The sequence below is a fragment of the Alosa sapidissima genome, chromosome 24 (assembly GCF_018492685.1).
Source record: "Alosa sapidissima isolate fAloSap1 chromosome 24, fAloSap1.pri, whole genome shotgun sequence".
NCBI lineage: Eukaryota > Metazoa > Chordata > Actinopteri > Clupeiformes > Clupeidae > Alosa > Alosa sapidissima.
Window position 1 is genome coordinate 7,887,345 of NC_055980.1, and position 22,500 is coordinate 7,909,844.

At 44.2% G+C, this 22,500-nt stretch overlaps 1 protein-coding gene across 5 annotated transcripts in view; it reads right to left on the bottom strand.

Moving 5' to 3' along the window:
- The window catches only part of rhbdf1b (rhomboid 5 homolog 1b (Drosophila)), a 42,199-nt gene that overhangs the window by 9,417 nt on the left and 10,282 nt on the right, over positions 1-22,500 (bottom strand). Inside the window, exons 2-6 of one of the 5 annotated variants that reach the window (XM_042083524.1) lie at positions 12,729-12,882; positions 12,284-12,423; positions 10,912-11,019; positions 2,091-2,304; positions 1,372-1,578 (exon numbers count right to left, since the gene is read on the bottom strand). In XM_042083524.1, the coding sequence (XP_041939458.1) occupies positions 1,372-1,578; positions 2,091-2,304; positions 10,912-11,019; positions 12,284-12,423; positions 12,729-12,854 (795 nt within the window). In that variant the 5' untranslated portion in view covers positions 12,855-12,882. Of the gene's footprint in view, positions 1-1,371; positions 1,579-2,090; positions 2,305-5,008; positions 5,048-5,524; positions 5,715-5,799; positions 6,145-10,911; positions 11,020-12,283; positions 12,424-12,728; positions 12,883-22,500 lie in introns of those variants that run through there. The other 4 variants (XM_042083525.1, XM_042083526.1, XM_042083527.1 and 1 more) reach the window with 4 other exon arrangements.

Sequence of the window (22,500 nt, forward strand, 5' to 3'; positions counted from 1 at the left end):
TCCTAAAAAGTGGAGCAGCAGATTACTGATGGGCAATCTGCGTCATCCTACAGACACAGACACACACACACGCACACATCGCCACTCTCCTGCCACTATGGCACGACTCTGTTCCTCCCCACAATGAATAATTTGTCCTTTAAAGGTGGAGAGGATGAGGGGTGGGGGGGTGGAGGGGGGTAGAGCACAAAAAATCATTTCCCACACCATCCCCTGACTGGACTGCAGCAGGATTACTGCTCATTCTAGAATATTCTCTAGCTGACTAACAGCTGAGCATTCCACCAGAATTATGGAGGCCATCTGTTATTGTTATTTCAGGCCCAAGCGGAGGAAAGTGGGCCAAACCCTAAGCCCACGGTACAAGTCATGCCACAGATCACTTTTTACATAACACACACACACACACACACACAAACAGCCATTTTTTTTAACTCAAGACTGCACAAGTGCAACGGCAGCCTTCCCCTACAATCAGTCTTGGAGTTTGGTAATCAGATCGCAGCAACCCATTTATTATGAATGACGCATTTCATCGCTGTTTGATGAAAGGATTTTGTTAAGATTACTTTGTGGATGAATGGCAGATATGGATAACTTGGTCAAGCCTAACGTCACTGTCGGCCATTAGCCGCCAGTAAGCTGGGTGACAGAAGTTCAGAGAGTCAGATGAACGTAGGGTCTAGTCTTGCTAAGGTCATCACATCATATCAACGGCATGTACGGATAAGTGTAAGCCCTAAACTGCAAATCACCCTAAACACTAGTGGATGGACCATTTACCAGAAGAGCATCCACATATCCCTCTACTCCCTGCCTCCATGGCTTCCTCAAATATACACAAATACACAGTACATAATATGCCTTCTAAACCAAAGAAATCATATCCATTACATGCACTGAGCTCATACTGTACGTCTTGGCCAAGATTGTGTGAAATACATCATCAATTTGCACCTTTTTCCATAGGAAATGAATCCATGGCCTTGGCATTGCTACAGACTTGTTCTATTCACTGAGCTAGCAGTTGTCCAGGCAACCGGAGGAGTAAAAAAGAATCTATAATATTTCTGGATGCCTATCTGGGCCATAATGGACAACACAGCAGCCATAATGACAGAACAAGATATGCATATACAGTAGAGAAAGAAAAGAAAAAGTTTCTTTTAAATAAATAAAACGACTGAAGTGACGAGACACAGGACAGCTGTTGAAAAACAAAGGGAGAGACGTTTCTGTAAAGATTTTCCTTTCATTTCCTTTCCAAGAAGCTGTTCTGTGTCTGTGCGTGTGTGTGTGTGTGTGTGTGTGTGTGTGTGTGTGTGTGTGTGTGTGTGTGTGTGTGTTCACTCCTGTGTCACGGTGACTCACCTTGACCAGCGCGGCGGCAGCACGGAAGCTCATCTTGGCGACGGACTCGCGCTTACGCCGTCGCGTCGGGCGTCCGAAGCCGGAGCGGGAGCTGGCGAAGGAGCAGAGCGAGGCAGCGCCGGGGGTGATGGGAGTGTGCGGAACGCTGAAGCCGTCCACCTCCTCCACCATGCGGAATGCCCGGCCACGCGCCAGTGGGTCAACAATCTGACCACAAGAACAACACTGTCAAACTCTCTGTTATGTCTGTAACAGTGAATGTTGGAGCGTAATGTCATTGTGTTGATAAAGTACACATCTGAATCATCTCCAAATTCAAACAAATACATCAGCACATCTGTCTATGTATGACTCACCTTGTGCATACGGCACCTAGCTAACAAGCAAACAACATAACATTTGGTGATGGTGGCCTAGCCCAATTATCTAACCAATTATCCCATTATTCTCTCTATGATACTAACATATCTGTTTAGCAGCTTCTAAATGACATGATTGTAACTGGCACACACTTTGGCTCCATACATAGACATTGTTCTACTGATGACGTTTCAGCCCTAATAATACATTTCCATTATTTTCTAGTGCTTAAGCAGTGATTAGCGAACAGTTTCTGGTGTGCATTCCACTTTGTATAGGCATCATCTTGACAGATTGTCAAACAATGTCCACCATATCAGCTGAGAGCACTGATGGTCTTGTGTTATCTCACTCCCCACCTTCTGCATGCCATGCTGGGCGGCAGGCACGTAGAGTGGCGGCGGCGTCTCGGTGCTGGTCATGGACAGGTTATCTTGGCTGGACAGGTCCATCTCACGGATCACCGCCGGCTTCAGCTTCCCGTAGCGCAGGCTGCAGTGGCGCAGACTCTTCCGCTGCCATCGCTGCGTGGCGTCGCCGTCCTTGCTGACCCCGAACCAGTCGGCCGTGCCCCTGTCACCACAGACGAGACTCAGAGTTAGACGAGCGCTCACTGATCCTGGGCCTGTGACAGGATGCGAAGAGGGTGTTTGGATGTCACAGTAAACTGAGTGGGAGAGAGCTGTCTCTTCATAATTGGAGTTTAACTGAATAATCTATGTGAGGTCAAGCACATAATAACATTTCAAAACTCATCTGCATTTAATAAATTAAGCATGTCTAAGCTGAAAGAGCTTATTTTGACATTAGTTATCCTATTAGTAGGAGGCAACACATGGGGTCCAATGTCAGGATTATTTAAAGAGGAAGATCTCATTATACTTGATACAGTGTCAGGGTCAAAAACACTCACAGATCTGAGTTCTACTAAAGATAATAGATGCTCCTAAAAATAGATGATGAAATTCTGTTCTGTGCTGACATCCGGATGCATGCTGTGTGTTTCAGTTCAAACTAAACAGAATTTGGAGAAAGCTGGAAGTTTTAGCACAGGCTATTCATAGTCTGAAGTATCTTGTCAGTTATGTGTGTCGTTCGAAAAGCTGACAAGTGACAACAGGAAGAAGCAAAAGGAGATGAAAACACAGATGTCGAAATCTCACCATTATGGAATCCTACTTTATAAACAGGCCTTTCTAACTATGATCTATTGCATACAGACTGCAGGCTAACTGTTGGCCTTATCAGAACCAGGCACAACAGAAACAACACAGGTCTATGACAGCACTTTACATCCACATGGACCATGGGAAAGATTCTAAGGAAAGAACACACACACACACACACACACACCCTCACCCATTCAGACAAAGAGAGAGAAACACACACAAACACACACATGGGGGGGGGGGGGGGGGGGTGAGATGGAAGGAGGCAGCTGTTGGACTCCCAACATCTGTATCTGGTCAGCAGTCATGAGCGTTTACAAGTCACGATTATTATCATCCGTTTTGGAGCTCCACACAGACTCTCCCACGGCCTCCCACTGCCCTGTTTGATTTAAATACCACTAATACAACCACCCCACCATCACCACCACAACCACCACCTTTCTCCCTCCAACCTATACCCCCCCCCCCTCCAGCCCTCCAACCCTACCATGGGTGCGCCATGACCGAAACCAACAAGAGCGTTGAGAGAGACAAATGCACAATGTCAACTGGTCTTGGAGGGGAGTAGCCAGCACTCCCAAACAGTCCCACATGAAAGTACTCCACTCCTCCCCCCCTGAGTTAGTCAGCCCGTCTTGTTTTTCTCCAGCACAGAGGTAGCTTCAGATGGTCTGAGTCACTCCACAACACTCGGGGCTTTGAAATCTGGCCACAGGCTTATTGATGTTTTGTGTTTCTGCTTCATACCGAGATGTTTGTTTAGCAGATTTCATTCATTTGTCACACTGATAACTTATGAAATGATGTCTAATGCATATCTGATAACTTCCACGTGTCTCTCCGAAACCTATTTTTATGATTATATAACTTCTGTTGTTATTCTATATTGCCTATATTGTAGGCCAGTGGTTCTCAAGTAGGGTCCGCAACCCATAGCCAAGAGGTCTTGGCTTATTTGGAACAGCTAGCTGATAAATGTTTAGAAATGTTTGAGTCAGTCCACGTTGTGAAGTGATGCAAAATCCAAAACTGACAAAAGACGAAGTTGCACATCTGCCAAAAAACATAGGATACTTTGAGAACCCCTGTTGTAGGCCATAAATGCCATATGAACCTAAACTACTGAAAACACTGAGATTAACTTGATGATTTCACTTTCTCTTTCTCACTTTACGTGTGTGAGTGTGTGTGACTGTGTGTGTGTGTGTGTGTGTGTGTGTGTGTGTGTGTGTGTGTGTGTGTGTGTAGTGAGGAGGTGTTCAGTGTGTGTTAAATGAAATGGGGTGTTTGTTAGTGAGGAGAAGGCTGGGAGTGTTTAGAGTGGAGAGGACTCAGCAATAACAGATCAGCCCACAGCCTCATTACATGGGAGGCCAGCAAGGGGAGTGGGGGTGGGGGTTGGGGTTGCGTCCCCCTTCTGCCATGCTGATTTGTGACATTGTTGGTTTCTGTCATGTCGGTATCTCTAACCTTCCAAACAGTCAATTGATGCACATGCCTATAACTCCAGCCCCAAGGCACAATCTGTCAGCACAGTGTAGATCCACTGTAATGTAGAACTACACAGTTTGCACACATAGGCCTTTACATTTTTGTAATCAAACCCCCTTAGTACCTTGGTTTAAAATCAGTAAAACAACCAAGTACTTTCAGAGATGGCTCTGAAAAGCATTCCTGTGTCTAATCATGATGTTTGTCTAAAGTAATAGTGAGACTAAATGTAAATGTTAAGAGTTGCGCAGACTTTAATCTGATGCCAGGAGCTTTAAACAGAGGTGATGGATGGACCCCTTCTACCACCCCCCGTCCCCCATGGGAATTCACAGCAGTGCTAATGCTTTTAAATTTCAGTGATATGGGATATGGGATAATGTATACTCTTTATGAGAACGTGTTGCTATCTCTCTTATCTTTGTTATCATCATTATAACAGTGAACATGCATAACATTTTGGCTAGGCACTTTCTCAAGTGTTTTAAACAGTCTGTGGCATGCTTTTTAGTTGTTCATTTTGCTGTGGATCAATCCAATTCTGTGCGCGGACCTAGATTCTCAGAGTGATTATGATATTCGGTAGGTACAACAGAATAAAGAATATCACTAACTTGTGTAGCTGGTGGAGTGCAGCTGAGTCCTCAGAAAATCTAGCAAATGCATAATGCACAGAGAGCAGTCAATCAACAGGAAAGACACAATGCAAACTAAAGTCTAAATATACAGTAAGCATAAAACACCTTTTGATGTGGAGTAGACACAACCGCATACAGAAGACCAAACACGTCTGACTATGATAAAACACTAACAACCATTCAGTTAAAAATCTGCAACACGGAAGGTAGTTAATAGCTTCTACTAAGGTTGGGTATCTAGTACAAACTCCAGTCAAATGAACTATCGCCACCTCCTCTCATCACCTCTGAATACTTTCAAAACTCACTCAGAACTAACAGCTTAAAGTCATGAAGAAAAGCTACATAGTCAATCAATCCCAGTCTCAGTAACTCCTTCTGAAGTAAAAAAAAAAAGAAAAACCTGAATGAACTTCAGTTACAAAGGGAATAATAATTCATTAACACCAAAGGAGTCTTCAAACATCCACTCAGCAGATGTAAAAATAAAACTTGAACTTATCACATCGAAACACAACCTGTTAAAAGAGTTCTGCTTCACACCCATCCTGCTTGACAACAGTGTCCGCACGCACAACTAAAACACTAGCCGTCCGCATGCCAAAGTATCACTCTAAGATCTTGCTTGATGATTCGCCTCAAGATGATTCACCCCATTAAGCTCACAGAGAGTCGACGCTTGACAGCTAGTTTAGTTCTCCTCCTTTGAGCGACGAACCTCAGAGAAACTCTTCCAGATGAATAAAGGAGTGTGGTGAAAAGCCTACCTGTCAAGTTCATCCCAGGAGGCTGAGAAGGTCATGCCTCTAGTGAGTCACAGAGGACCGGTCTCCCTCCAACATAATGAGGTTCAGGCTGATAACCCTTATTCATGTACCTTTAAGAGGCTAGGGGGGAGGGGGGGGGGGGGGGGTGGTTACAAGCAAAGAGGAGATAAACTCCAACCAGATAAAAAAAGATGCCTGATTGTCCTCCCTCGGGAGCTGTTCTCTCTTTGAAGATGGTGCTGATCACAGGGGCACCACTGATCTCTGAGTACACGGGCTGCTCCTCTCCTCCCTCTTCTCTAATTCTGAGCTCTGTCTCTCCTATCCTTCTTCTCCTCCCTTACCACCCCCCCCCTCTCTCTCTCTCTTTTGCTGCTGCTGTTAAACAGCCGCTCCTCCTCACGGACTTGTTTGAAGAGTGTGTGTAAACACCCTCGTACATACCAGATGACACAGAAGAGAGAGAGGGAGGGAGAGAGAGAGAGAGAAAGAGAGAAAGAGAGAGAGAGAGAAGGTGGAAGAGAGGCCAAGAGAGGGGATGTGCCTGAACATGAAGCCTGGTTTACGGTCCAAATGCTCACTCATCGTTCCCATGTACAGCACAGCAGAGTCTACAGAGGCTGCAGTCCTTTCTGTTGATAGACAGTGCTGATAATGTTTTATGTTATGGTTTCATTAAACATGTATTATCTGCAGTAGCTAACATTACTGTAGGGGCCAAGGAGGAGTTGGGACACAGGAGTTGATGGAAGTTGATGGAAGTTACTGGTAACTAGGATGCAATTCAACCTTGTTCAATTCTTGTTTCATCACTCACCACTACCACAGATGACCAATAGTTGTTACACCGCTAGCTACAACACCATAAATGTTACATAAATGTAATTTGTTAACTAAGATTAAATACAGAAAACTCTTGTGAAATGTAAACACAGCATATTATTTGGGGAAACTTCATCCAGTACACTCTCTCCTCCACTTGACGTTTAAAACACACAGCCATTGAGAGTTGTTCATGAGAATCACAAACAATCTGCTCTTGTGGTTCTGAACGGGTCCAACCGAGCCAAGTGTGCTAGCCAGGTATTTGTTTTTGGGTCCACTAATCCCTTGCATTCCATCCCTCCCCTTCACAGAGACCCTGAGCCAGACCGACCCTCAGGGAAGGATGTGGAGGCCCTGCAATTACATGCCATTTAGGAAGCAAATATTAACATGGCTGCCATTCAACGGGCGGGGCGCCTCTACTCAATCAGTTATGCAATCCCTTGAGAATGCTCTGTCTCCCCTGATGTGTCCTGTCAGGATATGGAGCTTACGCTCAGTAAATCTTGTCTGGTAACTAACCATGGCTGCATGTTGACATTGGGCTTGCTGTGAGGTGAATACGAGTGAGAACTGCTCATCCTATTCGTGAGTGATGGTGGGATAACCTGCATTTTGCTGGCTCTCCAATGGCTATCTTCAGAACCTGACATGTGGCTCTAAGCCACACCAGCTTGTGACTATTAATAGAGAAAAGTGAGATAGCTGGGGCTCCATGCAATCAACATACCAGAGATATAGGAACATACTTAATAATTAATAAATTAATAAATAATATAATTCCAACTTAAATGTTTTTCTTTGTCATTTGTTTAAAACAACTAATCCAATGTTTTTAATCATTTGGATTTATGATCTTCATAAAGTCCATTTGGACTTCAGAAAAACAAACACAAATGCCTTTTCTAAACAGTGTCCACTTCCAAATCATTTCAAAGAAAACTCCCTGAGTTCAGAAGAAGTGGCATCGTTCCAAATTAACCTGTTTCTTGTTAAATCAAGTTTGACACGCTGTTGGCCTTCTGTGGGCTGAAATATAAACACACGAGAAGGATCCCAGAAAATACAGCACACCGAGTGTGCACAGTCACCACCCGCAATATAGGAAACAGGACAGTAAACTCCACACATCTGAAGTGCCACTGTGGGTCCAGCTGCCATTGAAAGCGCTCTTGTGAACGGCTACACTGAACTCCCTTGACCTCCACTGACGTGAAATTACTCAGACGCTCCTTTGATGTCAAGGTAGGAACTTGAAGGCATGGTAAAAACTAAAGGCCTGTCGCATCATATGATGACCGCCTCCAAACACAAGTGAGTCCTATGAGGGGTGGAGAGTCTTTGATGTGGCACAGAAGCCTTTGTGTGCTGTGTGTATGGTGCAGCAGTTAAAGAGCCAGCTAGCATGGTGTGTGTGTGTGTGTGTGTGTGTGTGTGTGTGTGTGTGTGTGTGTGTGTGTGTGTGTGTGTGTGTGTGTGTGTGTTTATCACAGTATTTTCAACTGTGTGTCTGCTACGAACTATAAACAAAACATAAAAAAGGAACAGTTTGAAGAGAGAGATGATCAAGAAAGATTAAGGAACTTTAATTAAAACTGTAATTAACATTATAAACATGAACAAGAGTTGGAAGTATGTCTCTAAATTAACAATTACAATTAAACAAACTAGTGATTTAATTGCCTACAAAAGGGATTCTTTTTTTTTTTTTTTTGCTGTGTTTGACTGAACAGGAAACCAAAAACTTCAACGAAATGTGTTGAAAATAACCATTAGCCCATAAAAAGCCTGGTGACATTTCTCAGCTTGATAACCTAATACCAGTCACAACAGTGCCCCTTCTGCTAACAGAGAGCACAGAATTTTTATAGTATCCTAAGTGGAGGCCAGAACACGTCACCGGGCAAATAGTTTGAAAGCCTCTGGGCCTTTGGAATGAAGAACTGTCAAACAACAAGGACAACCAGTGTCCAACCTAAGTGTCCTCTGGCCAATAGGACACTTACTGGATCTGTACTTTGCTATTTCAATTCCATCATCTAGCTCTACTTCCCCTCTCGCCCACTACCGGTCTACTGATGAGTGTCTGCTGTGTCGACCATTAATTAACGCTAAGAGGTTACAGTCAAGACTCTTTCCCTCAATGATTCCTCGTTTGTGGAATGAATTAGCTAATATTCTATGCTCTTGAGATAGTGCTGGGACTTTCAAGAAATGTTTAAAGACTCTGTTCACCTTGCATTTATTAATTACTTTACAGTTATTGTTTGTGCATGTATGTTTTTGCTAATATGCTAATATTTTCATTGTTGATATTTTTTATTGTTGTTATTATTTCAATTACTGTTATGCTAAGGCTAATGTAGGCGTTTTAACTTGCTTGGCTTCTACCAAAGAGGCTTCAACAAAGATTCTAGAACAGAGCTCCACTCTAGAATCTTTGGGCTTCAACCCTATCTGATTTAGGTGCTGTTCACGTTGATACCAAAGATTCTGTAATAAATGTCACCTGGGTTACAACTGTTTGTAAAATGATATATGACGTAAACGGTACCAAAATGTACGTCACAATCAAAGGGAAACTATAAAAGAGCGACACGGCTCGCAATTTTCATTCTTTCACATTTTTACCCGTCGACCCCAAGCCCCGGTACCAGATCCTGGAGGCGACCTATGAGGTGATGGAGGTCTGGGAGACCGTTTGGCGACACTGCTGTGGCTGCATGACTCTACAAACCGCCTGGACCAGAGATGTTTTCACCCACATCGGATATTACATAACCTGAGCCCGCCTACTGTCGATGAATGGAAAGGCTTTATTTTCAAAATGTTTATTTTTAATAAACACTCTAAATATATTTTGGCGATGGTTGTTTTTTCTATATGATATAGTCTAGCGCCAGTAGGCTAAGTAATTCCAGTAAATCCATAGCCTACTTCAATTGCAAGTTGTAGCAAGTAGGCCTATTCTACAAGAGAATTAGTTAACAATCATCTTTTTAAAACTTGGGATCATAAAGTAGGCCTAACTACCTATCTATCTTTCTATATCTACTTAGCAGCCATAGCTTTCTCTAGGCAACACAATCAGTATACGATTTGAGCTGCTCCTTAACCAACATCTCATCACCTCACCCCCATCCACACACCTGAGCCTCTGCTTGCACGGAGCTGTGCTCAGGAAAGTCCTAAGGCCTAGTTTAATGACTAGGAAGTCTACAGCCTCATTTTCATCTGACCCTAGGACATCCTGGGCTACATGTGCAATGACTATAAATGCTTTATGATTTATTTCATGTTAGAAACACTGTACTGCAAAATGCATGTTGTGGCAAGACAAAATACCAGCGACATCTACAAAAAAAACCTCAGTGCGTGTGTGTATGTGTGCTCCAACATTCTTGAAGAGTCACAAGAACAAAAAACGACTGGGTGTGTTCCTATTGAGTGCCACCACATAAGGTCTTTTAGTAAATGGGTGGCCGTGTCTTTCAATTCCTCCTCTCCTGTTATTCAAGTCAACTGATGTCGACCACAGTGTGTATGGGTGGTTATTAAACACCTTTATAATAGGCTGCAGGAATGGCAGATTGCCCAGATCACTTTGACCCAGTTTGACTTTGCCAGACCATATCTTCAGAGTCTTGCATGCAACAGACTTCTGTGGGATTAGAGTGACTTTTGTGTAATTTTTAATAATCCCCACATAAATATTGTACATAGCAACATGGGAACTCAAAATTAAAAAAAAAATCTTAAACCTGTCTCCTGTCTTGTTTAGTTTAATCTGGTGTTCTAACAATAAAAGAGCAATTTAACAACATGTATTTTCTTTTAGTGTTGTGCAAAAACAGGATATGTATTATAAAAAGACACACATAACTGAAATGTAGCTGTTCTTTGGGTACAAACCCCATTCACCTCAGATGACTCTTTATGTTTATTAATATCAACACAAGGGCCATCTGTTGTTATCTTTGAGATTTTACGTCTGTTATTTTCTTTATTTAGCTTATTCATATTTTCTTATTTTTTATGCAAAGCACTTCGGTGCAATGCTGTTGCTTTTAAATGTGGTATAAAAAATAAATTGACTTGACTTGCCTCCACAAAAAAAAAAAAAAACAGCATCATCTCAACCTCATTCTGACCTTAACATAACCAGTCATCATCTGTTATGAAGTAGCCTAATGTCTTTAGGTGTATGATTTGTTACAGCACTGTTAGGCAGAGGTGCTTTGTACTGCAGTGATGGAGAGTCAGGGTGCTCTGTTGCGTCTACAGTACCTGAGGACGGTTTTGGGCAGGGATTGGCGTCTCCGTGATGGGTAGCGGATTGCCCGCTGGCCTTTCACGGGCACGGTGTTGACCCGCTCAAAGTGAACCCTTTTCTCACTGGGCACGAGTGGCGGTGAGTGGGGTCGGGCAAGGGTGGTGGCATCAGAGAGAGAGTGTAAGCAGCAGGAAGAGACAGAACAGAGCAGAAAAAAAAATAAACAGCAGAAAAGGAGGAAAAGTGGAGTGGGAGGTGGGGGTAAGAGGAAAGAAAAGACAAAGTACAGTCAGCTCAGCTAGAAAAGAGTATTAGTGACAGAGAAGTTATTACAATAACAAGATAAAAGTTCAAAAGTTACTGCAATGAAAGTTTAAAAAGTTAAAATCCGAAGGAAGCAAAAGAGTTAAGCACTAAAAGAAAACAGTTCAGAAAGAGACAGGTGAGGACAGCTGAGGACAGATTAGAACAGACACAGGTGGTAGCATATTGGCGCATGCAGGTAAGTCAGTGAGGACAGGTGGCCACTACAGCAGACATCAGTCCATCCGTTCTCCCAAAACGTAACACATGGATGCAAATGGAATTCATTGGCTTTCATATGAGCAGTCAAGCAATGACACTCTACGCATGAAAAAACACTACATGCTTTGAAGTAGCAACACAAAGCTAAATGTCTACACTTACATGCAACAGTAGCCAGAAGCATGTCAAAACAGCACCAAACACCAAAACAGACTTTAAGGTCGCTCTCTAAGATCTCAACAAGCATTTCCTCTGAATGCCAAACTGAGTGTAAACTAGGGTATTATTCATGCTCATACTGTTATTCATGTAAAAATGAAAAGCCTCAAACCCCAAAAGCAAAGTGCAAGAGAACTCAGCACATTAGGCATAAACTCTTGGCTTACAGTAGGTGTCAGTCTGAAGCAGAGGCTTTTGCTTGAGGGGATTGGAGCTAAATTACCGGGAGCATTATGTGACTGCATGAATGATAGATTCCAGTTTCAGGCAGCAGGAGGAAATGAATAAAATGCTCAAATCCTCTTACTGAAAGAAAAGCTGAAGGATAGCTGACTACCTTACAAAGACAACACAGCCAAAACTGAAACAATCTATGGGGGCTCATATCAGCAGTCACCCATACAAGATCTACTAATCAGTCCAGCAACAAATGAGATATCCTGCAAAACGAATGGGTCACTATTCACTGGAAATGCATACAGAAAGACATGCAATATATTTAACAAAAAACACTGTGTGTGTGTGTGTGAGAGAGAGAGAGAGAAAGAGAGAGAGAGAAAGAGAGAGAGAGAAAGTGTGTGTGTGTGTGTGTGTGTGTGTGTGTGTGTGTGTGTGTGTGTGTGTGTGTGTGTGTACTCCTACCTCTTGATGGTCTGTGTAATTGAGGGCTGGCGTTGCAGCGGAGGTCTTCTGGGGTCAGTGGGTTCGTAACTTGGGTAACCATGGTGAGTGTGCTCCGCTGGCATGCTAGCACTTCGCAAGAAAGCCCCTCGTTTCACCGGCTACAGACACACACACACACACACACACACACACACACACACAGATTACAGCAGAAGGTCATTAATCAGGAATAACACAGAAAGTGGAAAGATACAACATATTTTCAGTCTGATAATACAAGATGGCTTTAACACACAACAACATTTACCGAATTCATATTCAAATTCACATCCACATTTCTTATGAATTACCTAATCTTTAATACAGTTAGTTTGCAAGCCCTCTTCAAAAGACCATAGTGACCGCTTCACAGACATTAGGACTGAGGTGAAGGCCACGGGTGTACATGCACAGTGGTCAGTACCTGCACGAAGGCTGGGGCCTCGTCCAGGGAGAGCTGCGTGTTGGGGATGTCCAGCTTGAGCCAGGGCGGCTTCTTCCTCTGCAGGCTGCTGCTGCCGCTGCTCTCTGGCTGGCCTGCCTCAGCCATGACCACTCAGCTGGCCCTCACCTGCCAGCTGCACAGAGAGAGAGAGAGAGAGAGAGAGAGAGGGGGAGAGAGAGAGAGAGAGAGAGAGGAAGAGAGAGAGAGAGAAAGAGAGGAGGGGGAGAGAGAAAGAGAGAGAGAGAGAGAGGGAGAGAGAAAAAAGGGGGAGAGGAATGGAAATAGAAATAGGGAGAAACAGACAGAAATAGAGATGTAAATAGAGAGATAGATTGATAGGGGGAGACAGAGAGAGAGAGGAAAAAGGGGAGAGGGGTAGAGAGAGGGGGGTCAGAGATAGATGGATAAGATGTGGGTCATTCAATGTATACAAACATGCATGAAATTCACACATGTAAACATGCTAGCTCAAAACAACATGGCACTGTCAACTGTAAACAACTGTACACAACATGGCACAATCTCTTCTCTCTAACTTAATCCCTCTGCTCTATCAGGGGTCTTGCACACACAGGCAACGCATCAGCCTCGTACCACATTGCTGCCAGATGAGTTCACTATTCCAAAGCCAAAGTCTCAACACACATGCGTGTGATAAACACACACACAAACACACACACACACACACAAACACACACACAAAGCTGTATGCATAATAACAATACCAGTCCTCTGAGATAATCTCAACATCCATCTGTAAGCAGCCACACCATACTGAGAGGCGAACACCACACACACCGCACACCATGTCAGGATGCAGCACTGCTGTGTGAACAATCGGCCCCTTTTGTTAAAGAGCTTTGTGATATGGCAACATCTAATCCACCTACATGCCCCCAGATGCTTTATACATCAGTGAGTACACAGGAAACAAGAAAAGTCTGCTCCTTGACCGTCCAAGTACGCAGTTCTTCTGACTTGATCCTATTGCCCCATAATCCTGGCTTAATACTTATATACAATGCCTTGCTGATGTGACTGTTGTGGCATGTCATCTGACCTGTTTAAACTTGATACTGAAAACTAGATCATTATGTCTCCAATCCATCGCTGGTAATGTCTGAGGTACTGTATGTAACTGTCACTACAGGGAAGGTGTGACTTGGAGACTTAAGGCTAGTTCTTGAAGTGCATGCCTGTTTTGCTCCACCAGGGGACACTCTTCCTCCAAATAACGTCCTTCTTCAAGCCCCTTACATGCTCACCATCTCACGTATGCATGGACTCTCTGTATGTCCAATGAAGTCAAGCTGAAAACTTTGTAGCTAAATCTCATCTCCAGGCCAGACTGCCATTCATGTAATAGTAACAGGAATGATGAAGCGCTCTAAAATCTCATGTCAAGCCCCTTACACACTCACCATCTCACTAGACGTTATATGTACGGACTTAAGAGTATGTAAATCAACTCACGTTGAGAGCTTACTATACAGTAGAGATGGATTTAGAGCTATGCACTGCATCAAAATCTCTTAGTGCAGAAGAGACTCCTTTTAAAGTTACATGTATAGTACAGTAACTGGAATGTGTTATCTACTGTACACACAGGTTCATGCATCATCAATTAATACATCAAAAGTCTACAAACATCCAGATAAGTTAAAGAAAAAGAAAGAGGAACGCTTCCCTGGGTCAAACATGTTTGTTGCAGTAAACTAAACTACAGGGTGCTCATCAGTTTTCTCATCAAGTTTTCTTGTTTCCTCATTATCAAGATATAAGCACGTATGCCAAATCAGTCCGGTCAGAGTTACTACAACATTTCTACGTGGCTGATTCTAGATCAGTGCATGGGATGGACACTCGGAGAGAGAAGGAAGACAGGTGACAGGGCTGATGGGGAAGCCCCCACACTCCTATGTCATTCCACTCTGCTCACGTTGAAGGCCATCCTGTGCCGGGCTTTACTACAAAACCATATGGCTCGTGTTTGGAGCCGAGTGGCCCCTCGGTGGCCAGAGTGAAATCATTTCTAACAGCGGAGGACCCCCAAGGGCCACCGACCACTCCAGAAGGCCAGGCATCAAAGCAGGCAGCGCCAAGAGGGAGGAGTGACTGATTGATTTAAGACGTAACGGCCTTACAGACTCGCACTGTTTTGTGGGATTCATAACCTGCCCAGAAAAAGAACAGGGCTGAAAAAAAGTTGTTTATAGGTAGTTTTAAGTCTGTATGTCAGTGTGTCTGTATGTTGCCTTAACAGTAATGTTTATGCAGGACCTTTTTTCCCCAAGGGGGTCAAACACAACCGTGTGTGTTAGAAGTAAGAGCCAGGAATATCAGTGAGGAATGAGTGTGAAGTCTTTCCCACATCAATCAAGTGGACTCCTTTAAAGCCCTGCAGACACATAAATCACTGAAGCGCCAGCTGTACTTACACAAAGACAGCTAATTAAGCTAATAGCCGATGCATTATTAAACAGACAGTAGCGAGCACCACAGCCAGCAGTTAATGTCAGTGTCTGACTTGATGAATATACTAATGATGTTTGAGCGAATGTCCACAATTGGGGATTACACTGGAATTTGAAAACAGGAAAGATGGATGCATGTGATAACATTCATGTTCAGTGTTCAGTGAAGAGAACACATTCTAGACACTACTAACACTCCCAGGCTGAAATAATGGCCTGGTTTGGCAACAGCTTATGGGAGAAAGACTCAATTCTTTAGTACTTATTTTGGTAACAAGGAGGTGACATATCCTTTGTGTTTGGTGGATGGTCCCATATGCCTGTATGGCAGATTGCGAGGCCTTGTGAATATTAGAATCCCTTGTCTGAGGTGTTCAAACACTTTCTGTGATGTGTGGAAGCAAATGTCACGAGCAGAGTGAATGTGGCACGCAGAGAGATAAAAAGCCTTACTCTTATCAAGCTTGGAGAGTGAAAGTGATTGGCTGTGTGTGTGTGTGTGTGTGTGTGTGTGTGTGTGTGTGTGTGTGTGTGTGTGTGTGTGTGCGTGCGTGTGTACCCAGACCTGAAAACTTCAGGATGTTCTGAGAGTGTGCAGGGGTTGTTTTTAATCATCTTTTTTGTTTTTCTCTCCACCATTGTAGGAGGGGGCTGGCAGCAGCTGCTGTTTGCCCAGGGGAAGTGCTCCATCCTGGGACACACCGGAAGGAAAGTGGCCCATTTACGGGACACAGGCTCTCTATATAGGGGGATGGCTTCTGGTAAGGAATTCCTTCAGACAGCCACAGCCCAGAATCAAAGCCTGTGGGCATGTCGTTTTTTTTTTTTTTTTCTTTTTCATTTTTTTTTTCGAGGTCCGTTTCATTTTTGAAACCCGATGTTCTCAGTGGTGGAACACAAAATTGTAGTGGCTCTTTACCGCCAGCGGCAAAAGCAGGGTCATTAGCGAGGTCCCTCGATTCAAGAGACGATGGTTCACGCGGCCCCGCCAAGCTCAACAAGCCACGCTCCATTCAACACAGGCCGCGCCACAGTTTGCTTTCCCTCCCGAGCATAATACAATATAGTCAAAAGAAGGGGGAAAAAATAGACAAAACCCTACACGGAACTTGCTTTGATGTAAAGACCCGCTTTTGTGGTGAAACAGAAACCCAGTGTCCTTTTTTTTTGTTGTTTGGAGAACGTAAACACAATCCTCTAAATAGCATCCCACTGCACTCTCCCCACCACATCTCCCAGCGACATGCGCTCTCAAGCCTGTGATTTTAGCCTCCTGGACGACGTTCGGGGCCCAAGCGCCAGGGACCGGGAATCCGCTTTTCCAGCAAACACAAAAGGGGGAAGGCCATTGTTCTCCTTCATGCTCAAATGGAATTTGACACGACGCCACACCGATATCCAAGCAAATGAATTCCATGCGCATCTCTCTGATTTCTCCGCTGTCAGTTTTTGTTTTGACAACCAGATTTAGGGGTTTGGAGGGCAGACCAGCGCTAATCCTCCATGCTGTGAAATACATGACATATTTCCTGCCGTCAGATGGGTGCCACGCAGGTCATAGTGTCCTTAAACACATTGGGCTGATGAAACTATGTTCCTTTCTCTCTCTCTCTCTCTCTCTCTCTCTCTCTCTCTCTCTCTCTCTCAATTCAATTCAATTCAATTCAAAAGTGCTTTATTGGCATGACAAATAGTTAGACATTTGTATTGCCAAAGCAATTATTACATACATTGAACATACAGGTATAAGACATGGACATAACAACAGACATGGAATGTATCAATGAAATATGTGCCTAAACAGACATTTATATAGGCAGCCTATAGTATGAATTATCGTAATGTCATTTTTAAACAGAGGATAGTGAGGGTGTGTGTGTGTCTGGCTAGAGACATATCAGTGTGTGTGTGTGTGTGTGTGTGTGTGTGTGTGTGTGTGTGTGTGTGTGTGTGTGTGCGTGTGTGCTTCTGTGTGAGGTTACAAAAGGTCTCAACTATTTTTTACCAAGTTTGTGACTGTTGTTGGAAAATGAACTGGACAGACATTCTTAGTGTAAACTCTTCAGGGAACCTATCCCCTTCTGCAAAGGCATGCAGAGTCCACCTTCTTCCTAAGGTCAGCTTAGTTTTTAACATCAAGCTGAAGACGGCAGACTCCAGTTCTTGCTACCTTATACCTTTGCTTAAAATTACACTCGTACACTGCTTTCACACATACACTGACCTCCTAACATGTTCGAGGCATGGTAGGCTGTATATAGGATTGGGTATCGTTCAAATTCAGTCCATTTTAATTCTGCTTATTGATTCCGGTTATAAATACTTTAGAGAAAACATAAATGTATCTTTAATCTTTATTGCAGGAGTAGTCTATGCTCTAAAACTTGACTAAATATTCAAAAAGAGAATATTTATTTCCAAGTATTGATCAACAGACATATGATCAGAAAGATTGGAACCTTTAAGTATCATTTTCAGTTCTGGAATGTTGAATTGTGTCTAAAAACCAGCACAAAGGTCCTCTGTTGAACTTAAACACTGTCCAACAATCGAGCATCCAGGATTTTTTGCCCATTGTTTCCTCATACCATATTGCCTCCAGACTGTGTGAAGTATGACGTATGTATGGTCAGTCAAGCTCACCACTTTAATTTGCCTGCACATTCCAAGCATTTTAGCAGACATTCTCTTCTTCTTACTCTGCTGCTCTCACTCTCTCCTGCTATCAGCATAACAGTGGACCACCATTTTTTATTGTGTTAACCAACACTTCCTACAACACTCCCCCACACTAAATAACTTGTGAAACAATCGCTCTATTGAAAACAGAGTGCCATTATAGAAAACAGCAAGAAATAAGGCTGCATAGATGTTCACAAACTGCCTACAAATGGCCCACGCAGTCACTGTGTAATCAGTAAGGGTGAAGTAGGAGTAAGTATGGATTACCCCAAACACCAGAAGACCATATCAAAAACTCTGCTTCCTTGCTCATCTTTACTGTTTATGCAAGAAGCTGAGTACTAAGAGAACAATGAATACTGAAGCTCACTAACCCCAGATAACCCCTTCTGGATTATAAGATCAGTGTTGTTTAAGGAAACAGAGCTTAAGACTCTTTAAGACTGCTACACAGAGAGGGAGAGGGGAAAAGGTAGTTTGTCTGAAAGGTACACATATGCGTGCATGGGAGAGATGCAAGCTGCCGATGTGCATGACAGACACAGACAGGGTGCGTGTGAGAATAAGTGTGTGTGTGCGTGTGTGTGTGTGTGTGTGTGTGTGTGCGTGTGTGTGTGTTTGTGTGTGTGTGTGTGTGTGAATGTGTGTATTGCACTGGACAGAGAACAAGGTCGGCATTTTGACTCAGGCCAGATGTTACTGTTGGATGCCGAGTCTCACGTGGACAGGGCAGGGGCTCAGGGACAGGGTGTGTATGTATGTGTTTGTGTGTGTGTGTGTGTCTGTCTCTGTATTGGGCCTGGGCCGCACACTGCTCTGTGATGGATGACCTCATTTGACAGTCACTTCCTTCCTGCAAGCCGTGTGGCCGCATCCCTGTACTTTGAGACTACGGCATGTGCACACAAATGCACACACACACACACACACACACGCACATGCACACAAACACACACACACACACGCACACACACACACACGCAGACACACATACACTCACACACACACACACACACACAATGCAGTCATGCCACTAGGGCAGACAAATAAATATTTAACCTACTGAGGAAGGAAGAAACCACATTCGACTGGTACAGGACAACCACTCACAAAGCATCATAACCTAACAGACCAGCTTTGTTCCTCAATTAGATATACTGGGTATTAGAACAGAGAATCGACCTGTAAACCATCCTGACTGTCTTTCGGGAGAGGAAGGTACCACAAAGTGTACAAGAGGTCCAGTGATTCAACCAGTGAATCTGCCGTGTCTTCAGCATTTTGAACAGTGACTAACATTCTTCTCACACATTTTTGAGGAAAAACTGCATCACTTTATGAGTCAATCCCCTCTTGAATAAAAACCTTTCTTTCGGACTTCTCTGCTGAGTTGGTGATAAACACATGATGGTCTCCCGGGGTGCTTGATAACCGCCTCCGCACAGTCATTAAACAAAGAGCAGAGCTCTGTGGAGCGCCGGCTGGGATCCCGGTGTGTGAGGTGGAGTCCACCAAAAAGGCCTGTTGTTCCTCAGAGACGAACGGGTGGACAGTCTGGTCTGATGCGCTGTGACTGCAGGCAAATTGAGTCCGATCAGCGTGAGGTCAACAGGGGCTCCCATCCAAATGGCCAACATTACTGACTTCATCCTCTTTTTTCCTTCTGCTTCTTCTCCTTCTTCTGCTTCCTCTTCCTCTTGTTCTTCATCTTCTACTTCTAAAGACTGCTGCTTAAGGGCCTCCCATCTGATTCCCATCTGCTTGCTGCTGTTTTAATTGCAGTGTGGAGTCTCATTAGTGAACTCCAACCAAGAGCAATTAGGAGTCTGTCAAATCCCTCCAAGAAACGTTCAAAAAACCAAGAGAAGCATTTATCTCTTCAGTGTTGTTGTGGCTGTTGTTTCAGGAGAGGGGTTTTGTGTCTCTCTTTTTTTTTTTAAGCAAACCACCCAGGAGGAGAAGCTTTCACACCGAGCTGGAATGCCACCAGGAGTCTGAGACGGTGAGACGCTGTTTGCTTTGGAGAAGGTAGCAACGTTACATAAGGCTGCGGTGAGGACAGACAATGACACGGCAAGTCAGCCATCTGTGGAGATGAAGGCCCATGACATCAATAAAAACAAAGAAAGGCTACAGTTATTTGCATTGACGATAGCGGTATGCTGAAATATGGATGTCAGTGTGTGCTTCTATGTGTGTGTCTGAGAGCCTGTCACTGCAGTTATTACCAAATGCAGAGGGACACAGTGTATATATAAAATCGAATCAGATTTTCTTGCATGGCTGGCTGCTTGCTAGTCTGGGCACGCAGTCTGGGCACGATGTTCCGCACGGATGCTGGGGAAATGCCTCTCATACCACCGGGCAGCCAGCGCTGCTCCGCATCATTTCAGACCATTCGTCTCCTCAAAAGCCCGGTGTTGAGTTAGCGCGAGTGCTACGCTAACAGACGGACACTAACCAACACTAACACTGACTCAGCGCCATACCACGGGCCAGTGTGGCGGTGCCAGCCGGGGTCACACCTCTGCCATCACAGACATAATCATCCCCTCTATCATTTTGCAACTGTTCTCCAGATGAGGGAAACACATGCGCCCGCCATTTTGGCATAGGTGTTGTTTTTCATATCCTCAAAACTCCCATGTGCCAGCAGCTAGGCCTCCAGAGACGGCGCCAGTCTTTGGCAGGAACTCCATGCCCGCCCGCTATCCATCCATCATCCTTCATCAAGAGCGTGACGGGCTGATAATGAGAGTTTACTTGAGTTCATTAGACGACTGATCTATGAAATTAATCCGCCGGACGGCACCGCGAGACAGCCTGCCGAGCCGTCACGCAAATGATATCGGTAAATAGAGCAAACCTCCTCTCATTCAGTGGTGCTTAATCGACCCCGTCGAGGATGAATGGAGAAGTCTGTAATCACACTTAGGCCGCGTTTGTTTTTATGCAAAAACAAAAGGTTTCTTTCTGGGTCCCTGCAGGCAGGCGGCAAACAGCCGACAAGAAACAAAAAAAAATCCTCAAAGGACTGTTGTCATATGCAATGCACATCAATATCAGCAACAAGCAACATCAAAGCCCTCGTACACTTGCTGCAACGGAGAGAGTATAAGTGCCAACATAGCTAAGCAGTTCAGGCTTGCGAATATTCTTTCCTGACTTGCACCCAGGTTATATAGTTAAGAGGTTTTTTGAAAGCCCTTGATGGAATTATTGACACCAATCTATTAATGTCAAGAGGCTGACCTGCCGAGATGAAACAGGTGAACAGTCCTTTTTATCAAAACCATTCTGTTAATCTCAATGCGACTCGACTCTGTACTGAGTTATCTCCTGCTGAACACATGGAAGTAATTTGCGATCCTTGAGTGGTTCTGATCACGGAGACAAAAACACAGTGACATATGTTTATGATATATTTCAAGGTAAAATCGTCTTCATCTCTATGTCAATCATATGAATCACATTATGTTAAAGGACTCAATTTTGGAGAATCCACTCAAAGGGATTTTTTATAGCCTCTGCCAAAGAGATTTGCTCTGCTCTAAAAGCACCAGTGATTTTATACTCTGGTTTTTGATTAAGTTACACACTAAATGAGAGCCTAGTGTAGTAAACCACATTATGCACAGGATTTAGCCATCTAGCTTCTGTGGAGAGCAACTCCAAGAGAAGTAGGCTAAATGCTTACTGTATTGAATACATAGCAATGGTAAAAAGGACATGATGCTACAGTATATTTAACTGGGTATCAGTACATATACAAAGCACATTTATGCAAAGCAAGCCCATTACCATTTATGTGAACCTACAGGCTTCAGTTGGACTGGAGGAATTATCATTGTCTGCATTGAAAGCTAGCAGCTGCGGTTGATTAGCGTAGCTCTTCTAAAAATGATTCTCACAAGGTGCAGGCACTCGTCCGAACCCCAGAGCGCCTGCTGAGAAAGATGGAGGGATGAAAGACAGGACACAGTGCAAGAGGAAGAGAAAGAGAAGTCTGAAAATATTGCGAGTGGACGGGAGGTTTACGTGGCTCCGAGCTCCGCTTCGATCGGATCGGCCAACAAGCGTCTCATTGTCTAGCGGAAGTCAGACGCTTTCAGTGTTTTTTGAAGTGGGCCGCGGCGTGGGGGCGACAACATGTGATCTCCATTTGCATACTTTCCAGAGCCAACCGGGGCCTGGAGCTTCTCCCAGCAGGACACCACCACACAGGCTCAATGTGTGGGCTATCTGATCTGGGCTCCGTGTTCCCCACAAAACCACTCCGCTCCAGCGAGCAGCGCTAGCAAGCTAATTGAGAGTGTCACGGTGAGCGCAGTCACTCCCTCGTGGGCTGTAAGAGAAAGTGCTGTAGAGACCTTTCGGGCCATCTGGGCTTCAATGTGGTCATCTTTGTGAGAATCACCAGCCAGGAGCGTGGAGCTGGACATCCATCCACTGCTGTGGCACAATCAGACGAACTATTCCAGGTCATAAATTTCTGCCGAGCGTATTTCATATTCCTTCTCGCTCCCCCATAAAAAAAAAAAAAAAATCAGAAAGACGTTTCTCATTCTTCGCGGCTGCTCACTTCAAAGAGCACG